The sequence below is a fragment of the Salvia splendens genome, chromosome 12 (genome assembly GCF_004379255.2).
Source record: "Salvia splendens isolate huo1 chromosome 12, SspV2, whole genome shotgun sequence".
In the NCBI taxonomy this organism is placed as follows: Eukaryota; Viridiplantae; Streptophyta; class Magnoliopsida; order Lamiales; family Lamiaceae; genus Salvia; species Salvia splendens.
This window is the reverse complement of record NC_056043.1, coordinates 4,544,621-4,566,463: the sequence shown is the minus strand read 5'-3', so window position 1 is coordinate 4,566,463 and position 21,843 is coordinate 4,544,621. Positions and strand designations below refer to the sequence as shown.

Here is a 21,843-nt window from a genome sequence, read left to right as displayed (position 1 = left end):
CAATATCTTTTTAGTTGTATTCTCCATTATTACACGAGAAAGCTTCGACAATAAAATGCAATTCGCTAATTTGATGGTGAAGAGTGATGATTTTTTTATGTGTTTTTCATTTTTGTGAGTAATAAAAATAAATGTGTTTGAAATAATTAATGAAAAGTTTTAATTTAAAACTTTTTGTACAAATTTGAAACATTGATGAAACTTTCTTTATATATGATGTACCTGGAAGTAACGATGTTAATAGGGACTTGACGGAATGTATTATTTGGAAACATAATTTTTTTGCATGAAATATATAAACTTAATACCTTTTGTATTAAATTTAAACAAAGGTAAAACATTTTGTATGATAGTATTTCATGCGCGAGACTGATTATTTTGGGTCCGTGTTTATTCCATCAAACAATAAGTAATTTCCTAATATCTGAATATCTGTACAGAGATAAAAATAAAAATAAAAATAAAAATAAAAATAAAAATAAAAATAATCATTCTAGGGTTCCCAAATCTAATCGCCATCATCGGCGACCAGAGAGATTCCAATCCACAATTTTAAAGCTCTATACTTCCTCACTATTTCATCATCATTATCTGTATTCAATCGATTCAGCTACGCCTCGTCGAGGTCATTTCTATGCCACATCAAACACCTTCTTCAAATCCCCCCACCTTACGAAACTCACCATTTCTGTTAAACTGTTTGGGGCTTTTTCATTTCAAGGATCTTCGCTCAACTCCCGCACCACAATTCCCACCGTAACCCACACCTCCGACCACATCACGAATCGCAAGGAAGTTGCTCAACTTCGCGCCTTCTAATCTGAATCTCCCTTTTCCAGAAGCCCTAGAAATTTTGTCCAGAATTTAGTTGCACACTCCACCATCTCTTAGATATAGATTTGACACTTTGACCTACATACTTGTAGCTTTTAGGGTTTTGTAGTTTCTAGCAACTACTTATCCAAGTTCAGGAAATTTGCAAAATATATTGGGGGTTATTGTTAGCTGTGTAATAGATTTTATTGTTTTGCCTCACGGCAATTTATTTTTAATTGATTAGAGCATATAATTTCGAAATGGATGGATACGAAGGCAGCGGCAGTGTTAGCGATTCATCCAAGCTTCAGGATCTTAAACCTTTTGGCTCAGCCCCAACAGGTTAGTTGTGAGCATATCTTTGTTGTTGATTTTGTAGTTTAAAGCTTGTATTTTGTGTGGATATGGCTATAGTTATTTCTGTAAGCATTGGCATATTGATTTGAATATTTCGTTATGTCATACAACTTGTTCATTGAATGTGAAAGTGCTGCTCCTCTGCACATTTACTAAGATGTATCTGGATGGTTGTGATTTTAATATTCCATTTGTCATGCACCATGCACATTTCATCAGTCGCTCCTTAAATTTTGCTAAGCCATGATTTGCTGTTATACCTGAGACCTGACCTTGCGGAAGTTTTACTTGCTTGTGGTTGTCTTTCAATTGCTTTTGGAAGACGGAGCCAAACTCATTTTAGAGTTTGACTTTATTTTGAAATTTTTCTTACAGTTTTAGCTGGCTGTTACCCTTGTCCGACTATTGCATTTGTAGAGCCTTTTTGTTCTATTCTAATGATCTTGATGATGAAGGTTGCTAAAATGTGGCTCTAGTGTTTATTCCTTTTTAAGAAATCTTCTGTTTGGTGATGCAGGGGGTGCACTGTTTGATGCATCACAATATGCATTTTTTGGCAATGATGTTGTGGATGAAGTCGAGTTAGGGGGACTAGAAGATGAAGAAGATGATGTTGCTCCAGTTGGGTTCGAGGAAGAGGACTTTATATTTGAGGGGGAACAGGTTACTTTTTAAGTGCTGAACTATTTGTATTATAGCCCTTGTCAGCCTCCTCTGTGGGTGTGGATGGGGGGTGAATTTAGTGCATTTATATTTTCCTCTTTACATTATTATAAGCCCATGGTTAGGGCTCTAGAAATTTGACATTGTCATATGAATTTGCTTGAGTTGATACTTTCCATGTACCAGCAAATAACTTGAAATTCAGTTACACATTTATCTGCATCCTCAGTATTTTTTGATGTAATGTTTTAGCAATATATTGCTCTATATTAGTAGTCCTTTGTTGCCTTTTACTCATCTTGGTGTTTACGTATTCGTTAATTTGTTAATAACTTAATATGTATGTACATGGCTTCTGACCTTTACCTAATCACTATCATTTTTTGGGATATGTAGACTTTTGCATAATCCGTTGTTATCGTGTGCTATGTTACTGATTAGCACTATTGCTCTCTTATTACATGCATGCTTGCATAGTTATTACTGCTAATTCTTGTGAGTGTTGCTACAAAAGCTGCCTTTCTGCATGCTGTAAACATTTACTCCTTTTATTGGCTTGGAGTTTATGCGTTTTGAGGTGGAGTGGTTGGTTTGGTTTTCTCAGAAATTCTACTAACTAGTTTTCTTTTTGGATTGAATTATGTTTTGGGATTGAATGCACAATCATGGGGTAGTCAAGAATAAGGCTCACGAAGAAATCCACAGATATAGTGAGATGCTCATTTTGCTTGATTGATCTTGACAGCCTTTGATGGATAGAAAATCCATGTTTGTAGAATGGCAGCAACTTGAATACAATGTTATCAAATAGCGGATATCGCGGCGCCATGGCGCTATGGCATGGCGTTCGGTGGTGGAAACGCCATATCACCATGTCGCTGCCATAGCACCGCCATATCCGACATTTGACAACATTGCGTGTGTATTGCATTTAGGAATAGGGCATTATGCAAGAAACATGGTGGTTAGAGTGGTATATTATGCTTTATTAATTGTTTAAAGTGTTTTAGATGTTATATTTTTTATATTTTTAAAATTTTGAATTATATATAAATATATAAGTATTATTTTATTTATTTAATTTTTGACCGCCATATCCGCCATACTAATACGCCATATCCCAATGGCAGTTTTTAGGTAAGCCGCCATACGAGATTGATAACATTGCTTGCATAAAGTATTTCATGTTTTCTTTGCTTTTTTTTTGCAGATCTCTACTTTGAATGTTACACACCTGTGTGAGAGCTGAAATGTTTTAGAATTAGGAGCACGTACTGATGATAATTTGCTATTATGAAAATTGCGTCATGGTAGTAATGGCTTGTTTGTTTTATAATGTTTACTAGTTATGTAGCTGTGTTACGGGCCTCTTAATAGCAATGGTTTGTAGAATTATAATTTCCATATGTATGCCCTTCCACATTTCGGTGCAATAAATATAAAGTTGGGCTGATTTTTGAAATTGTGTATCGTTAAGGTATTCTTAACAGGCCTAGGTTGGTTGCTTTGCTGCTTTCTTTCTATTTTAATGTATTGATGTCCGATATCATTATGCTTGCTGCTTTCTTTCCTTTTTAATGTATTGATGTAGGATATCATTATGTTTGTTGGATGAGCTTATGCTTGTGTTTCTGATAAGTACTATAAATCTGTATAGAGATATTTCCAGTCTGAAAACTTTGTTGTTGCATTATAGCGTTGCTGACTCATTAGGTGGTTGTTAACAATGTTAAAAGTTGTTTTGCATGCTATCTTGCTTGTTCTTCTCACATGCATTTAGAGCAGTTCTAGATGTTAAGTTTGCACTTTTTAAGTTAGGTGATATCCTATTGATGCATAAGTAATAAGAGTGACATGTCATCACCATTCAATAACATGACTTTCCCACTTGGATTGTATTTGATTCTCCCTCTGCTATATGTTTTGCAGGGAGATGGGTTGGGATCTCTGGCTGAAATTAGTGATCTTTCGAAAACATTTTCGAAGGTGAGGTATTGAATTTGTGGAGAATTTCGCTTAAATGCTTATCAAGTTCAGATCATTTTCAGCTCTCGAATATGCTTATATTATATTTCTATATCATTGTCTTCTCTACATTCTCTGTCCACCTCAACCCCTTCTCCCATGAAGTGTTGTCTTTAAAGGGCTAATTCATGACTCTAATATTCAAACTGATTGTACCAGTTGGTTGTTCCTTGTTCCGTTGTGTGTGATTAAGTTTCTGTTTTAACCTCTCTCTTTTAATTTCCCTTCCCTGTACTAGCCATTCATTGTTATAATTTTATTGGATATTTTGGAAAGTATTAATACCATATATGTTCTATTACCTCCAGAAATGTATCCTTTTCATATGATCATTAGATGAATGCTCTCTGGTGCTCATGTTTCATAGTAGTTGTTTTGACCTTAAATTGCCTCTTGTACCTTATGAACTTATTATGTATTACTTCTGTTTCTATGTATAGTTGAACAATGTTGTCAGTGGGCCAAAAAGTGCAGGAGTTCGTCCAGACTGGGATCCCAGAGAAAGTAAGTTCATCTAGGTAGATTGAAGTTGCTTTTCCATAATATTTTTTATTCTGCCTACTATCAGTTCCTGAAAATTGATTGAAGTTAATAGTCCGATATATTCTGTCACCAGTAAGTTTACATTAACATTAGTTTTTGTGGTTCAATTTTGAATTGTCTTGGAAATATTGATTCATATAGGGGAAACATTCAGGCCAAAGCATGTCTGAATTTAATCCATATTCTATATATAGTTACTTAGATAAGATCACTAACTCTTAAACACCAACATTTACCACTAATTTGAAGCAATAGGTTGGAATATAATGGATAATGACTTGCAATAGGAAAGTCCCAGTCACAAGTACTAATCAAAACTGTGTTGCATGTAAAAATGTATGATTTAAACAAACATATATCAGTATGTATGTTATACTTTCCCTTTGTTAATTGTATAAAACTGTTTAGATGATTATTTAAAAAAAATATACTACGTATAAAATAATATATTCCCTCCATCCCACTAGAGTGTGCTCAGTTTGCCATTTTTGTCCATTCCACACAAATGTGCTGATTCTGGTTTTGAAAACCACCCCTTATACTTTTTTACTCTCTTTTAAACTTATTGACAATAAAACTAAGGATTCCTTTAACAACAAGAAGTGGGATCATTTCTCCACTTACCCATGTACCCCTACAATAAAGGTGGGACATTTTCTCCACTTAAAATCACGGCTGCCTAAATTTTATAACCCATGCCCGTAAAGAGTGAGCACACTCATATGGGATGAAGGGAGTACTTGCCATTACATTTTTCCCTTAAAATTACTGAACTATATAAAAGGGATAATAAGCAGTAAATTTTGTAAGAAATAGAGCTCTTTTATGGAAGTAGTAGTAAATTAGTTCAACCACAGAGGGTTTTGAGTAATAATCAATGTGTATTGCATGTAGTCTTAATTTTTGGGATGAAAATGGTATCACGCTAAGGTTCTCAGTGATGTAGATTACGATTGGAAACTACCAAGGCTAAAACAAAAGGATACCGTCCTAGTATGTGTTATTTTTCAGAAGTTTTTACTCAATATTGTCTTTGCTCATGTGTTTTCCTGCAGGTTCCTCTGCTGTTGAGTGGGTGCAAGGGCCAGACAACACTAACTGGCTCGACCAGCGTAACTTTAATGTTGAAACCACTCATGAAACGGGTCAATTGTCCTCACAGCCTTATTCCTCTTTCCGGATCATGGAATCCAAGTCATTGCACAGAACTTCATCATACCCTGAACAGCAGCAACAACAGCAGCAGCACCCATATGAACCACAAAATCTACATCATAACTATTCCAGCGAACCAAATCTTATTCAAAAACCACCATTTACTTCATATCCACCGCCTGGTCAGTCCAACCATCCTAATCATGCGAACCACTCTAGTGGCCACCAATTGCCTATTTCTTCTTCCAATCTTTCACCATACAATAATACTCAGCATCAATTGACTGGCTTGTCTCCTGCGGCCCAATTTGGTGGAAACTTGCCTCAGTTACCTCATGATTTGCCTGTCAATGGTCGACTTCAGAACCAATGGGCGAATCAGAATAGTTATCCTGGTGATCGGCCTCTCCTCCAGGGCAATGTTGCTACTCAGCAGCTATCCCATCCAAATGGCTTAATGCGCTCACAGTTGATGCCTCCCCAGCATGCTCAGCAAATCAGAAGTCAGCATCCATTTCCACCATCGTATGGTCATCCATCAGGGTTGCAGTCTCAACTATTCAATACCCGGCTTTCTTCTTCACCTCCTATGCTGAACAACTTTGACGTACATGGGTTCCCTGATTTGAGAGATCAAAGAGCTATACCGATGCCGAGAGGTAGACAAGGAATGCGCTATCCTCATCAGGGTCCAGATTTCGGTAACCAGAGGGGTAATTCAAGCTGGCCGAGGTTTAAGTCGAAGCACATGAGTGCAGATGAACTCGAGAATATTCTTCGAGTACAGCTTGCTGCTACCCATAGCAATGATCCTTATATTGAAGATTACTATTATCAAGCTTGTCTAGCTAGAAAATCTGCCGGTGCTAAACTGAGGCACCATTTTTGCCCAACTAATTTGGTGGATGGTTCTTCGAGGGCCCGTGCAAGTGATGAGCCACATGCTTTTCTCAAGGTTGATGCTCTTGGAAGGGTTAATTTCTCCTCAATACGCAGGCCTCGCCCACTTCTAGAAGTTGACTCCCAATTATCAAGTGGGACTGGTGGTGAAACAAAACCTGGTGAGAAGCCTTTGGAGCAGGAGCCTATGCTTGCAGCTAGGGTGACTATTGAAGATGGCATTTGCCTACTACTTGATATTGATGATATTGACAGGTTTATGCAGTTTAATCAATTACCAGATGGTGGGGCGCAGCTGAAACAAAGGAAGCAAATTCTGCTTGAGGAAATTGCATCATCATTCCATCTGATTGACCCACTAGGGAATAATGGCAATGCTGTGAATTTGTCATCCAAGGATGACCTTGTTTTCTTGAGATTAGTTTCTCTTCCAAAGGGTAGGAAGCTTCTTTTAAGGTATCTTCAACTTCTTTTTCCCAGCGATCTTGCTCGAGCTGTCTGTATGGCCATATTCCGAAATTTGAGGTTCTTTTTTGGAAATCTTTCTCCTGATCCCGGTGCATCCATGACAACTGAAAACCTTGTGAAGACTATATCTGCTTGTATCCATGGTATGGAACTCAAAGCACTTGCAGCCTGTCTTGCATCAGTGGTCTGTTCAGCTGAGCATCCTCCTTTGCGTCCAGTAGGGAGTCCTGCTGGAGATGGGGCTTCGGTCGTTCTTAAATCTGTTCTTGAGAGGGCAACTGAGCTTATGACGAACCCCCATGCTGCTGATAGTTGCAGCATTTCTAACAGGGCTTTCTGGCAGGCCTCTTTTGATGCGTTCTTCAGCCTTCTTACAAAGTACTGTTTCAATAAATATGACTCTATTGTGCAATCCTTCCTCAGCCAGGGCTCACCAGACACAGTTGCCATTGGGGCTGATGTAGCCAAAGCAATTAGCAGAGAAATGCCCGTTGATCTCTTACGTGCAAGCCTCCCTCACACAAGCGACCAGCAAAGAAAACTGCTGCTGGAATTTGTGAAGCGGTCTATGCCTGTGGGTGGTCTCAGTGGAGGAAGTGGTAGCTCATGATCACCCGTGTGCGTCTCTTTTGGCATGTACCCTATCAGATGACCCTCAAGTGTAACAAACCACTTGCCGCACCCTTGAAATGAATTCTATTGGCATTTTTGAATGTGTAAATTTGAACTCGGCTAAGGTTGGTCAAGCAAGTCACCTCCACCAGCTCTAAGCTGGAAAGATGCTTGTCGTCCAAGTTGGTTTTGTTTTGCAATGTGTTTCACCATCTCTCATTGTACCGGTGCATGGTGGGATGAAATTCTAAGTTGGCTCTCTGTGGACTGTATTTTATCGTCCTCTTTTTTCGTCTTACTCAATAGCTTACATTTGTCGCTCTGTTGTGCAAATCGTGAATGGCCTTTAGAGTTAGAATTGTATAAGTTGGAAAAAAACATGTTCCTTACTCCTGAGCTTTTACATCTCAAATAGGGGTGGGGAAAGTATCTGCTGTACTTCACCTATGTTAAGTGAGCTTGCTCTTCTGTTTTTCGTTGAATATGAACTGGCTAATAATTTCTCTTTTGAGACTTTCTGAGGTATGATGTCTGAAGATCCATACTCTCTTTTACTATTGCTTTTCACAGCTTTCTACTGTTGTTTCACCAAATTGACTGAGGCAGTGTGAAGGTTTGATTTGAGTTTATTGTCTTTTAGCTTGTTATTTTTTGCAGTGGCAAGTAGTATGTTGTACTATAATTTTAATGATTTTGCGTTGATTAGTGTCATAAGACTCAGAACCATTTCTTTTTTTTCTAAATCACAGAATGTTAATCATTTTATTTTCAAAAAATTCTAAATTATGCTCGAGATCGATTAATTATATACATAAATTTTTAATATTATCAAATTATTAAATTCATATACTGTACATTTGACTTCAAATACATAAAAACTACATATATACTAGCAATTTCACTAAAATCATACCCATTTAATTAGGTACATATGAATTTAAAATTGCAAGTACTATAATCAAATTTCATGTACGTCAATTTTCAATAATACGCAATCTAAAATAAAAATTCAGTAAATAGTAAATACCTCAATTTAATTCATTATTTACACTATATGTAATTATGACAACAATATAACAAATGTGCAGATATACTTACATCACAAGAAACATAAGTTCTTTTCATATAACCTATGTCGGAGAATGAAGAACCTATATGATAGACAGCCGTTTTTCTTGAAAGATTTGTAACAAATTTTAAAAACTATTGTCCTAGTTAGCGGCGTATTCAAAATTTTCGATTTGAGGACGTGACAAGTAAATATAATGACTTGTAATGATGAATTATCTGAACTCGAACCATGGATACTACCTGCAAATGACCGATCTCAAACACTGGACTTGCATAATCATATAAACCGATTAATTTAATACCATGCATACAAAAGTTAGTGCTTGCACATAGTGGCAGATCCATGATTTTGATATTGGGAGTCTAATGCACCGGTAAGTGGTAACAATTATAGGGTATCTGATACCGGTGTAGCTGAAAGTAGCGTCATTATTAAGATGCAACGCAAGGATGATAAGTAATGAGATAGAAATAATTAAATGATAGGTAAACTAAACTGGTAGTACAACTTTTTGATCAATAATAGTAACATACTTCTACTCTAAATGGAGAAGCATTACGTTAAAAAAAACATATCTGATAGACATTTTTTTAATAAATCTAAAATTCAACAATGAATCAATCGAAAATATAGTACGTGCCAAAGATTACTTCAGGGGCGGAGCCAAGAATTTGTAAGGAGAAGGACAAATTTATCTAAGAAGAAAATTTAAGTATTTAAAGAGGGGCATTTAGTGAAAAATAAATTTCATAATAGATATGAAGTAGAAAATATGTGGTGGGGCAAATGCCCCTCCGTCGTAAGCTCTGAGTAGATATAGATGAGCATAATCCCAAAGAAGAAAGACAGAGATAGAGACGAGTATATTGATGAGTTGGGTAAGCGATTGCATTTGCGCAATTGGCGACAAGACCAATACCGAACCTCCATAGCTGACCGCAATCGACACCACATAGCTGGATACATTTTCCACATAAAGATTGTGATGAGAGATGAAACGAAAGCCGTCCAAGTGTTTGTACATCTTTGGATGAGTATATCCGATCACGGCCTCCCCTGCTTTGATGGCCGTCTGGAACGCGACCCTTATTTGTTCTTTCTTCTTCTTCATCATGTATTCGGAATATTTTACAAATATGATACACCTATCCCAATTAGTACCCCTAGGGTTTGAAACATTCTATAAAACAAAACAAACAACACTAAACGATGGTGCTTACTTACCTCAGCTTGCAATGGTGTCTTCCCATCATCATCCTTTTCATGCACAAGCTCCCGCCAAAAACTTCACTCCCCTAACCTCACCTTTCTTCACACACAAATGCAACACCCTCTCCATAGCCGGCAAATCATCCACTCCAAGCAGCTCTTCCAGCATCTCAACATGAACCGGGTTCATGCCTTGATTGTCGCGACACCAGCACGCTACTAATAGCAGTCTCCCCTTTAGCAGCTGCAATGTGGAGAGGGGACGAGCTATTGGAGTCTAGCTCGAGAGCTCATCTTCAGCACCTCCTCAACGGTGGCTACTAGCCCGCGAAGCGTTGCTATGTGTAGAAGATTTCTTGAACATGGAAACCAAACTCTTTCCACCAGATATGGACCAGCTTGTTGAAGCAATTGTTGAAGTTTTGTTGCATCATGCACTTCTTCACCAATATTCATTCCGATCTTTCTATTGTTTCCTTCCTTACACAAAACTAGTTGTAATTAATACACCGAATTTTGTAACTTAGAAATTACAAGTAAATTCAGGATTTATATACATGTATGTATTTGCATGCTTTAGTTGGTTATACTAAAAAATAAGAGAAATAAAAGGTCAAAAGAAAAAAAAAAGATGGCGAAATCAAGAGTAAAGAAAAAGAGGAAGGGAATTAAAGAAAAAAATGAAAAATAAGAAAAGAAGTGAATCGAATAAGTGAAAGAAAAGGAAAGTCTTAAAATAAAAATAAAAATGAATGAGAAAAAGAGGTACTATAAACGAGTAGTGAGGAGCAAAGTGAAGAAAAAGAAATTAAAAGAAAATGGGATATGGGTTTAAGATAGGAAAATGAATCAGTAGTGTCTCTCCTCAACTCCGACTATTTTCTCTTAATTTTAGAATCTAAGCTTTAGACCCATATCTATTTAACTTTGATAATCCTTGAAATTGGAGGTTAAATTCTTCATTAAGGTTGTTAATCTTGCATGTTATTTATGTTATATTAGGTGAATTTTGCCCCAGGTTTGAAAAAGATCAGAATTTTTGTGCTTGGGAATTTATGATTTTTTTTTATGAATTGGTGTTAGAACCAAGCATGTGAAAGATTTTGCAAGAATTAGTAGTAGAAAAATTTATTCTTTTGTTTCGGAATTAAAAAAGAGTATAGGTGTATTTATTGCTATTGCTTGGCCTTGTTTGCGAATTAGTTTTGGGAGCACGAAAAGATTTGATTTGTGCTGAGTAGAGAAAAGAAATGAGACAGCCTATAAAACGGATTAAAAAGTTTAATTTGAAGTTGAAATTTGAGTTGTAGGGAATATATTTGAACTATAGAGATCTTGAGGTTTACAGTGTGGTGAGACCCTTTAATAAATTCCTATTTTTGAGAATGATGTGTGATCACAAGCTTTTGACATGGATTTTAGAGACTTTTTGACTAAACCTCTATTTGAATTTCAATTGTTATATTTTCTATTCATTCCTATTCATATACTAACTTAAATTCTTAATTCTAATCATATTTTAGATTATAAAAATTATCTTAATTTGCATTTTCCAATTATTACTATTCTCGATATCAAATTATTTATTGAATGGAACCAATTCAACAATTCTTTATCAGATAAACTTTTCTTCTAGGCCCATTTTTAGGTTGTTATATGTTTTGCATGTTTAGAGCATCCACAACCGTGTTCTTGCCAACGAACACGGTTGTGGGCCCGGCCCCACTTTTTCTGCATGCTCTTAGGCAAGAGCACAACACCCACATCCGTGTTCTTCCGCAAGGACGAGCACAAGGGCCCCACCATTCCATTATTCAATTTAAATAAATACATTTCCACAAAATTAAAATTCATTAAAAATAACCGAAATATATTACAAATTACAAAAAATAATAAAAATTACATGATTAAAATCCTAGAAATTAAAAATTACATAATTAAGTCTTAAAATTTAAAAATTACATAATTTAAATCCTAAAAATTAAAAATTACATAAGTAAATTCATAAAATTAAAAAAACCCACTAATCGTGGCCGAATTTCGCCCAAATGGATGATGAATGTGCGTATTTATAGATGAATCTATATTGTAGAATTGCCCCAAATAGAAAAAAAACCCTAGATTTTCAAAGCTCCTATAATTAAGATGTTCAAACTTATAAAACTCATCAAGCTTCTATAAAAAAAATTATGATACTATTTTTTCACACGTGACCTCCAAATAAATTTCCTAAAACTTAGTAATCCCACATTTTTGAAGATATCAAAATTGAGGAGCGCAGTGTGCTATAAGCCTATAACATTTACAAATTAATGGATTCATGAGCTGTCGTAAAAAAAACAAAATGGCCCGGCCCACATCCATATTAGTCTGGGCTGTGTTCTAAATGTGTAAGGCCCATTAAAAAGATATTTTTAGGCTTAAGTTGAAAATTGAAATAGCTGGCTGTTAAATTAGTTTAGTTAATTTAATATAATTATGGGATTTTCTTTGGTTCCAATGGAAAATCGTTAATAATTAATGATACGAGAATTGTAAAATATCCAATTGTGCAAGCATATTAGTATGTGTGAATATGAATACATGGCAGCCAAATATCATTAAAATAGCAGCAAGTGATTGATATAGGGAGTGCACAAATCACTTTTCTGTCTTTCCATTTTTTCATTGAATTTATTTATTGACAGTTAAACTCTAAAGTTTACCATGCATCAGTCTGATTTGATTCAGTCAAGATACTGTAGAAAGACCTTTCATGATTTTGTTAAACATAAATTTATCAGAGAAGGAGAGAGAATTGATTTTGCACTGCAGAAGAAGTACTTGACTATTCAAGAATCAGAAGAGGGTATTTGTATCCAGCCCAAGAGATGACAAAGATGCTCTTCCTATTTTATTCAACAATAAATGCCAAAGCTTCAAGTTTTGAAACAGACTGCACAATCTGTTCATCACAAATTTATAATGATTACTTAATGCATTTTTCCTATTTTATCAATTAATTTTTAATTTTTACCTTAAGATATAGTAGTAGTATAATTATGATATTGGTTTGTCTTGATTCATTTACATTCATGATTTATTTTTTAAAATTTTATTGAGAGATGTATATGATGATGACATTAGGAAGGTAATTAATTATTTGAACACATTTTTTTCTGAGGAATCTCTGCAGTAACTCAGTGTTGGAATCTCACCTTTTTACTGACAATTATTTCCCTCTTATCCTATTTATTCATTCAACTTGGTTGATTTTTCCCAATTCCAACCCCCAAAATTTTACCTAACTATGCTTCTTAGTGCTAATCCACTTTATAAAAACACTTGCATAATTATGAGATGCTCTCACAGTTACAAAACTTAGATATGCTTTTCTTATTCATTTTTTACTCAGTTCAACCAGCCATAAAATTATGACTAGATATTTTTTACTCTCTTTCTATCACCACTGTAAAAAAGTTGGTTGTCCTATTTGTTGGTGAAGTAGTGATCTTGATTCTTGCCTAAGGGAAAGCAGTGTCTCTAGCTCTGTAAAAAGTTGGTTGTCTTCTAATATACTTACTATCTTGGTGAAGTGAAATTAGGTTCTGCCTTGTCAGAAACTCATTAATCTGGTAGTTAAATTGGTCAATCACTCCATCCAAACCATCATAGAATTCTTTCCCTATCCCTTTCCTCCTAAGAATCATGCCACCACTAAACTTCAAATTTTCTTGAAAAAATAAAAAATAAAATCGGTGGGGACAAGAAAAAAGTAAAGGCAATAATAACACAAACCCTAATAAAACCTAAACACTGATTCACTTTCTTGTTTGTATTCTCATGTAAGAGCATCAAACACACTCTTGATTACCGACAGTCTGAACGATATGATTTTAAATAGATTTTTTTTAACATTTAATTGGTGAAATGAATAATAGTAACAAATAAATAAATAGTAAATAATTTTGGTGTGAATGATATAGTATTAATTGAGGAGAGAGAGCAGCGGCGTGGGGGTGTACGGGCTTGGGCCCGGGCCCATGGAGTCAGTGTCGATGGAAAAGCCCAAAAATATCAATTTGGGTGAGTGAATTAATAGTTGGAGATGATGATTGGTGTGTGAAAGTGGACCAGTGACATTAACTAGTGATTTCCCCCTCGTGACTTAGATCATCTCAATTATGTTATTGGGGCCCTTTCAACAACTAGACTGCCATTGCCCATTATTCCATTTCTTGTCACATTTTCACATCTATTTAACACCTTGCTTCAAGAAAAGAAGTTATTAGTATAAGATGATAAAATAGGTAGGGGTGTTTTAATTAGGGTTAGTTACAATCTGATTTTTGAAAAAATATTCAATTATAACCGAGTTCATACAAAAATTTGTGGCAAAAGTGGCAAGGGAGGGGGCGAAAAGTAAATTCAGTTAGATTTTTTCTCCTTTCACCTCAACAAAAAAATGTCATTGTTGCAATTTTTTATTATTATCAAAGTTAAGCTATAAACTGAAAAATATCGAAAGTTTGGAATTATAATTGTAATTGAGCATCTAAATTAAGATGGGAAAAAAGTAAGAGTGATGCTAAATGGCCATAATGTGGCCGGACATAAAAAATTAATTTAGTCCATTTACATGTATAAAAAAATTAGAATTACCGATATAAACATATATGTGTGTGAATGGACTTGTGAGTTGATACTTATCTTTGAATTCCATTACGTAAAACACATTAATATCACGAATTACTGTATACGTTGAACAACAATCAAGAAATGACAGTAGTAATAAGTTGAGCAAAAACTACGAAAGAGCAACACTAACATGTTGAGCAACATATAATGAAGATAATATAAAAGTAAAATCAAGTAGTATTAAACCAAAAATTTAAAAAAAATTATTTTTTTTATTATTTAATTAATTTATGGCTGACCATAATGTGGCCGCACAGCATTATTCAAAAAGTAAATAGTGAAAAATGGAGGCATGGTGAAAGTGAAAGAGATGGGGTCCAATTATGATGGAAATGAGATTAAAGTTGGGTTGGTTGATGTAGTGAATGTAATGCAAGAGTAGTTGACAACACCTACATAATGGCATTCCCCATATTGGTGAATGGTTACCAAAAGTGGTGTACAAGATTTTACTTGGTTTAAAAGTGATGGACTCATTCTTGGTTATGTCCTTGTCACCTCTCCAGTCCCTGTCTGCTCCACTGTTGGAATGTGCAGTTTTCAAAGAATCAATTTTAATTTAAAACAAAAATAAAAAGAAGAAGAGAAAACATGCCATCATTCCCCACTTGTCATTGATAGGTAGTACTACTATTATTGCATTTAGGAATACTTTTCTTTGGGTATTTTTAACTTATGACTAACCAATCCAATCTCATTTCAGCCCCACAGCATATATTATCCATCCACATAGAAAATCCATTCCCTCTTAGATATCATGTGTGCTTTCCTGTCTACATTTGGCACCATTGAAAAAGCTTGCCCACTTAAATCATTCATGTTGTTTGCTTAATCAAAGTGGGGTGCATTCAAATTCAATAGAGTTGAGCATAATAAACACAATATATAGTGTCAAGAAAAAAGTCTTAATAGCCTTGAGCACATGTGTTAGTGGGTGATGATGCTCACAAATCTACCTCTATCACTTTTTATTTTTTTTAAATAAGAAGAATAGATGCAAATGCAACATTATCTTTATTTAATATTTTTACCTATACTTGCCTCTAATCATCACTCCACATTACTACAATATAGGGGTTTTCCAATTCAAAACTGCAATAAAAACACCTTTCTTTATCTTTAGCCCTACTCCACCATAAAATCAAACAATTCATGAAAAGTGACAGTAACATAGAAATTCTCGCATAAAGTTGGATGATTTCAATGTGTTGTGAAATTATGCCCACCTTTTCTTTTGCCCTTTTTCACCATTTTGGATTCCTATCTTGACCTACCCACACCACTTTAACAAAAGATGGGCATTTCCCATTTTTACCATTTTCAATGAAAATCCTTTTTTAAGCTCTTGATTAATTGATTTAGTGGGATGGGAAAAAAGGTGACATCTATACATTTATATATCTTCTTGTAATTTCACTAGGGCGGTGTTAATAAACGTGAGTTCAATTTTGATACGACTTTCCCATTAGAAGTGGTTCAATATTTTCTTGTCTTTTTCCAATCAAAATAATGTGACTCATCAACAAAGTGATGTTGGAGTAAAAAATATGAACCTTAATTTGACAGGATAGATGATGGAGGGGTCCTTCAATCTTTTGTAATGTGCAAGAATGATGTGTGGTGGGCCCATTCTTGAAAAGTTAAGATCTTGATGAGAGAGAGATGGAGAGAGAGAGAGATGGAGATCATATTATAACTCAGATGGAGAAATTGTACATTATAATAATTTATATGTTTCCAACAATCTATTTAAAATATGTGGGCCCACAAGCCCTACCTTTGCTGAAAATTGGTGTGTGAAACTTATAGCAAAAAGTTGTGTGATGCACACATTTTCCATGGCATTACATGCCTTGTACAAAAAGATTATAAAAGCATGGCCCTTTTCTCTTTGCCCTCACCCCCAAAAATATGCCGTTGCCTCTTGTCACTTTTCTTTTTCTAAAACACTAATTATTGTTAAATGAATCTAATAAATTTGATATTATTCTCATATTTAATTAAAGAAAGTAATTCGAATAGTTTTTGGCACCAAAAAGAGTGAGTCAATGTTGTTTGTGGGAAATGTGTTGTGGTAGTACTTGTCGTGGAAGTAATGTGAGATTCAAAAGTATTATATAGGTGGAGAGTCGATTTATGTGAAGCAAGCATTGACTTAGTCTTTAATTTATAGGTAAATCACAGGTGCCCAATCCAATGCTGAGGTTGTTGAAACTTATCATTTTAAGTGAAAATGGTGTAGATGTGCCATTACGATTATATAACTCATCTAACCATAATATTCAACTTTGATTATTTCTTTGTATATAATAAATATGATGTGAAGGGAAGAGTGCAATTTTTTAAAGAAATTATTGAGAGATTTAGTTTTAGTAGAGGAATTTTTTGCAATGAGTATTTGTGTTAGTGATTGTTTATAGATCTTGGTCACCAGCAATAAAAAAAAATTGGAGTTTTGAATGTGGTTTAGGTTTAAGATATAACATGGAATGTAAAACACCGCTGCACCGCACTTAGTGTGGATGAACGAATGGAATATATGTATATGAAATTATTTTGAAATGAAAAAAACCATTTTCAATTTAGTGTTCACGAAGATTAGTTATGGATATGCATCTATTTGCAAAATGAATGCAACATCTAATTAAATTTAAATCGCGCATATCGATTTCATTGCGAATGCAATATATTTACACATATAGTCTGGTGTTTTCATATTCTTATGAAAAAAATATGGTTATCATGATAACCAAACCCTATATAATCTTGTACACCTATTGCAAAACGTTTATAAATCGAGGGAACGTGAGAACACTTATATTGAACGTACAAAAATAAATATATTCACAATTAAATTAGCTGCAATGAAAAAAATAAAATATTAGCTCCCTTCAAGATCCAATTTTGCATTCATTCCATAAAAACATGCATTTATTATAAAGTTTCGTGATTCAAGAACTAAAAATAATTCTCAAATAAAAAGGAGGAGCATGAAGAGGGCCAATAACAATAAATTATTACTCCCTCCGTTCCGGACTACTTGCACTTATTTCCTTTCTGGGCGTCCCAAGTTATTTGCACTATTTCCATTTTTAGTAAAAAATTTCACCTACAACCGTAATATTTGACTTTGCTATACACCCATTCCTTAATTTCCGTGCCGAAAATGAAACGTGCGAGTAGTGCGTGACGGAGGGAGTATCATTATTCATAGATAGTACATTGGAGAAAGTAGGAGGTGAATCAAATAATTAACTCTATTCCACGTTCTCGATTCATTTCCCATAAAATGAAAATAGAAAATGAAAGATCGCAAATTTTGATTGGAATAAAATGAAATAATAATGTTATAAAATAATGGAGCATAGTCATTATCGAATGTATATTTATGTGATGGGCGGGCTGTTGAGAGTGGGCCTCACTGTCACGAGTGGTTTTGGAGATCATCTTCACATCCAATTTATTAGGTCACGTCAATTAATGCCTTTTATTAAAACAAAAAAATATATATATTATTTCAAAGTGGACGGTATTCGAAAATTGCAATTTACTAGTATAATTTTATATTTTGGAATTGGAGAGTCAAAACCTAATTAATTTTTGGAAGAGTGATTTCTCGGGAGGGCCCACAAATGGTGTAAAATGGATATTGTTTGAGATTGTGGATTTGTGGTTAAGATTAATGATTTTAACGTGGAATGCATCGTTGATGCTGAAATAGAAATCTGGATGTATATTGTTTAACACGTCATTAATTAGTAGTAGAAGATTTTGTTACATTATTGAAAGTGTTGACAAAAATAAATGAATGGTATATGGCCTAATTACTTCACATCCGGCTGAATATATTATATATCCAAGGAATAAAATCATAAATCAAATTTGAGGTAGGTTGATTGTGGAATTTCGAAATAGATGTAGCAAGGAGAGGAAGAGTGGAATTGGATTCTCATAAATGAAAAAGAAAGCATCTTTGATGAACATCCCAATAAATTTCTTTAAAGAAAATTATCATGTTTTGGGACTGGTTAATCTTTTTTTTTGTGGGATTCTCTCATAATCTTTTCATTGTATGCTTAAGAAAGATTAGGTATAGACTTGTTCAAATCAAGAAAAAAGAGATTAAGATTTTTCATTTATTTTTTAAAATTCGTATTGCATTTTTCAGCTCCGAATGTAATTTGTTATTTGTTTCTACAGAGATAAATTGTGTTATTTTGTTTCTTTTTTCCTTCTTTTTAAGCCGAAGCTTTTGAGTTTCTGCTCTCATTTGCATGAGCATGTATTAATATAAAAAAAATCATACTATCTTCTAATCAGTTCCTAAATACTATTAAAAATGTGATAATACAAATATTGAACGTTTGTATCATATTGCATAAATAAAGTATATGCATCTTGGTGAAATTATATCACTAATATATTTTGATCCAAATGCGACTTAGGTAAAATTTTAATGAATAATTGATAAGTAACCTAAAAGACTATGCTACAAAATAAAGAACCCGACAAGTAATTTACAAGTAGTATCAAAACTTAAATTTCAAACTCAAATACAAATACAAATACAAATACAAAACCGAGGTTGGAAAATGACAAATCGAGATGACAATTATGTATAATAAAAACAGCCTATTCAAATTGGACAAAGTAGACTATGTAATTTAATTAGGATTGCTACAAATTGGTTGCACCAAAATGAATGGAAACTTTATTATCCGATATAAATAATTGTGCATCACCCATGTCAAAATCAACCAAAATATGTCTACATTTTTGGTCTAATGAATTGAAATAACAGGTGAGTGATTTAACCTAAAGACCATACAAAATAATGCACATGGACCGCATGAATACTATTATTGTGACTATGACTTTACCCCTAAAACAATAAATACCAAATATGTGACCCAGAGATATGTATTTTGCCAATTTCTGTAGCTTGATGTCGATAATTTAGGTCATTTTTTGGTTTACATAAATTATGGTATATATCTTGCAACTTTGTACGTTTCTCCGATCATTATTTATTTGAATAAATGTATGTAGTCAATATTGAAGCATGAGAGGAACATATCTTTTCTATATATATATACAGGATAACTAATTACGAATTAATTAATTCGTTGTAAAAATTTGTAATTAACTTATTCTGAAAATTGAGGAATTCATGTTAATATTCACATATGAGGGATGAAAATCGTTTTATTGTTTTAGCGAGTATAAAAAAGTTGCATTTATTCATAGTATGATAGTATTATAAAACATTTAATATCTCTATGTGTATTATTGTACCTATTAAAACAAATCATAGGAAAATTCTTCTTTGGATTACAAATACAAACTATATACGGAGTATAATACTGTAGTATACAACATTCACCGAAAATAACCCTATTAAAACTGTAAATAACCCTATTAAAACTGTTATCTTATTATTTATAGGAAATTTTCCACGCAATTGTTTAATCAGATTCTCTCTTTATTGACGAAGATTTAATTTCGTCTTTATTTGTATATATTTGGTGTAAGAAAATCAAAGTTTTCATTAACGTTTATTTACTGTTACAATTTTAGATATTGAGAAGGTTTAATTTCGACTTTATTTGTATATATTCGGGGTAAGAAATCAAAGTTTTCATTAACGTTTATTTACTGTTACAATTTTAGATAACCATAATTGTATCTTCTTTTTCTTGTATAATAAGTAGGCTTTTATGAAGTTGGAAGACATGTTTGAGAGGTGAGATTTGAGAAATCAAAAGCATCTCCATCCATGCTCTTGCCAAAGAGGATGGATGTGGGCCCGACCCACTTTTATTACTTTTTTGCTCTCTGCTCTTCCCCAAAAGCATAACACTCACATCCATGCTCTTCCGTAATTACATGGTCAAGGGTCTCACCATTTCATTATTTAATTTAAATACTTCAATTATTAAAAAAATATTTTCACAATATTAAAATGCATTAAAAATACCCGGAATACTATTACAAATTATAAAAAAAATAAAAAATTACATAATTAAAATCTTAAAAATTAAAAATTACATAATTAAATTTATAAAATAAAAAAACCCACTACTCGTGGCCGAATTTCGCCAAAATTGATGATGAATGTGTGTATTTATAGATGATTTTGGGATAATTTTTTTAAAAAAATGGTAATAAAACGGCTATATTTTTGGGAATCCAAAAAAATATTTTTTTTGGGTATTATTTTCGATTTTTTTTATAAAAAAAGAAAAAGAAAATGAAAATGCCAACAACCAATAGAAACGCGCCACGTCGCCCTGCTCAGCGGCACTGACGTGCTCGATGTATCGAGCACAGCCGTGCCGTTGGCAATAGCACAGCGGCGGACATGGATGTGCCGTGCCAGCGGCACGGACGCCGTCTTTACGGAAGAGTACCGCTGCGGATGCTCTAATGTAATTTGCACCACACAACATGTTTGGTCAATAATAATAACTATTGACGAACGACTATATAAGGATTGGTTTTCTATATATATTTATTTGGACCACACGTTTTTCTTTATATTTATTTCTCTTACTAAATTTAGCAAGATAATGAGTTTGTGCACTTGTGGTAATTTAATGTATAGATAATTCTCGTGCACTTTTTTCTTATTTTAATTGGCACTAAACTTTATTGATATTTTACTCGTGGTAATCAATTGTAATTCTTGTTTTATTTCTATTATAGTATTATTTACCTTTGTACTTATTTCATCCTTGTAATTTCATTAATAGAATTCTCAGTTTTCCTTTCCTTTTTGTTGAAATAAGAAGGCCACTCTTTTAAAACGTCTTTCACTTTTAATTATACTACTATAATGCTCAACCTTTAAAAATCTTGTTCAACTCCAATTTTTCACTTTTAATGAACAAATTAAAGTTAAATCTTTCATAATACTCGACCTTTGAAAATCTTGTTCAATAAGTGGAACCCAAAACCCATCATACCACAATTTTTCTATATAGTTTTTAGATAAATTGATTCTTTAAAATTGGATTGGTCGATTGGATACATCGAAAATGAGATTCAGTCTTATAATTATTGTTCTATTAGCTAACTAATATGGTAATTCTACTTTCATTTCTAACTGTATGGCTAATGCAATGTTTATAGTAGAAATGGTAATTACCGAAGAAATGCCTATTCTCATGAACATAGGAATACCTATTACTCTCACTTCTCGAAGTATTTCTTATTTCCATGAAAATTAAATTACCCAAAAATATATTTTACCTCTTTATAAATAAAATTATGGTTATTTATATATGTATTTGTTTTGCCATGATAATAATAATTGAATTATATGGTAAGCTATAATTATAATACTA

The 21,843-nt window shown here is 33.6% G+C and overlaps 1 protein-coding gene across 1 annotated transcript; it reads left to right on the top strand.

Moving 5' to 3' along the window:
• Positions 1 to 504: 504 nt before the first annotated feature.
• On the top strand, positions 505 to 8,064 carry LOC121758702 (protein PAT1 homolog). The gene is made up of 5 exons (XM_042154092.1): positions 505 to 1,158; positions 1,691 to 1,836; positions 3,766 to 3,822; positions 4,302 to 4,365; positions 5,460 to 8,064. Exons 1-5 carry the CDS (start codon positions 1,077 to 1,079, stop codon positions 7,535 to 7,537), a joined length of 2,427 nt encoding a protein of 808 aa, XP_042010026.1. The 5' UTR covers positions 505 to 1,076; the 3' UTR covers positions 7,538 to 8,064.
• The last annotated feature ends 13,779 nt before the right edge of the window (positions 8,065 to 21,843 follow it).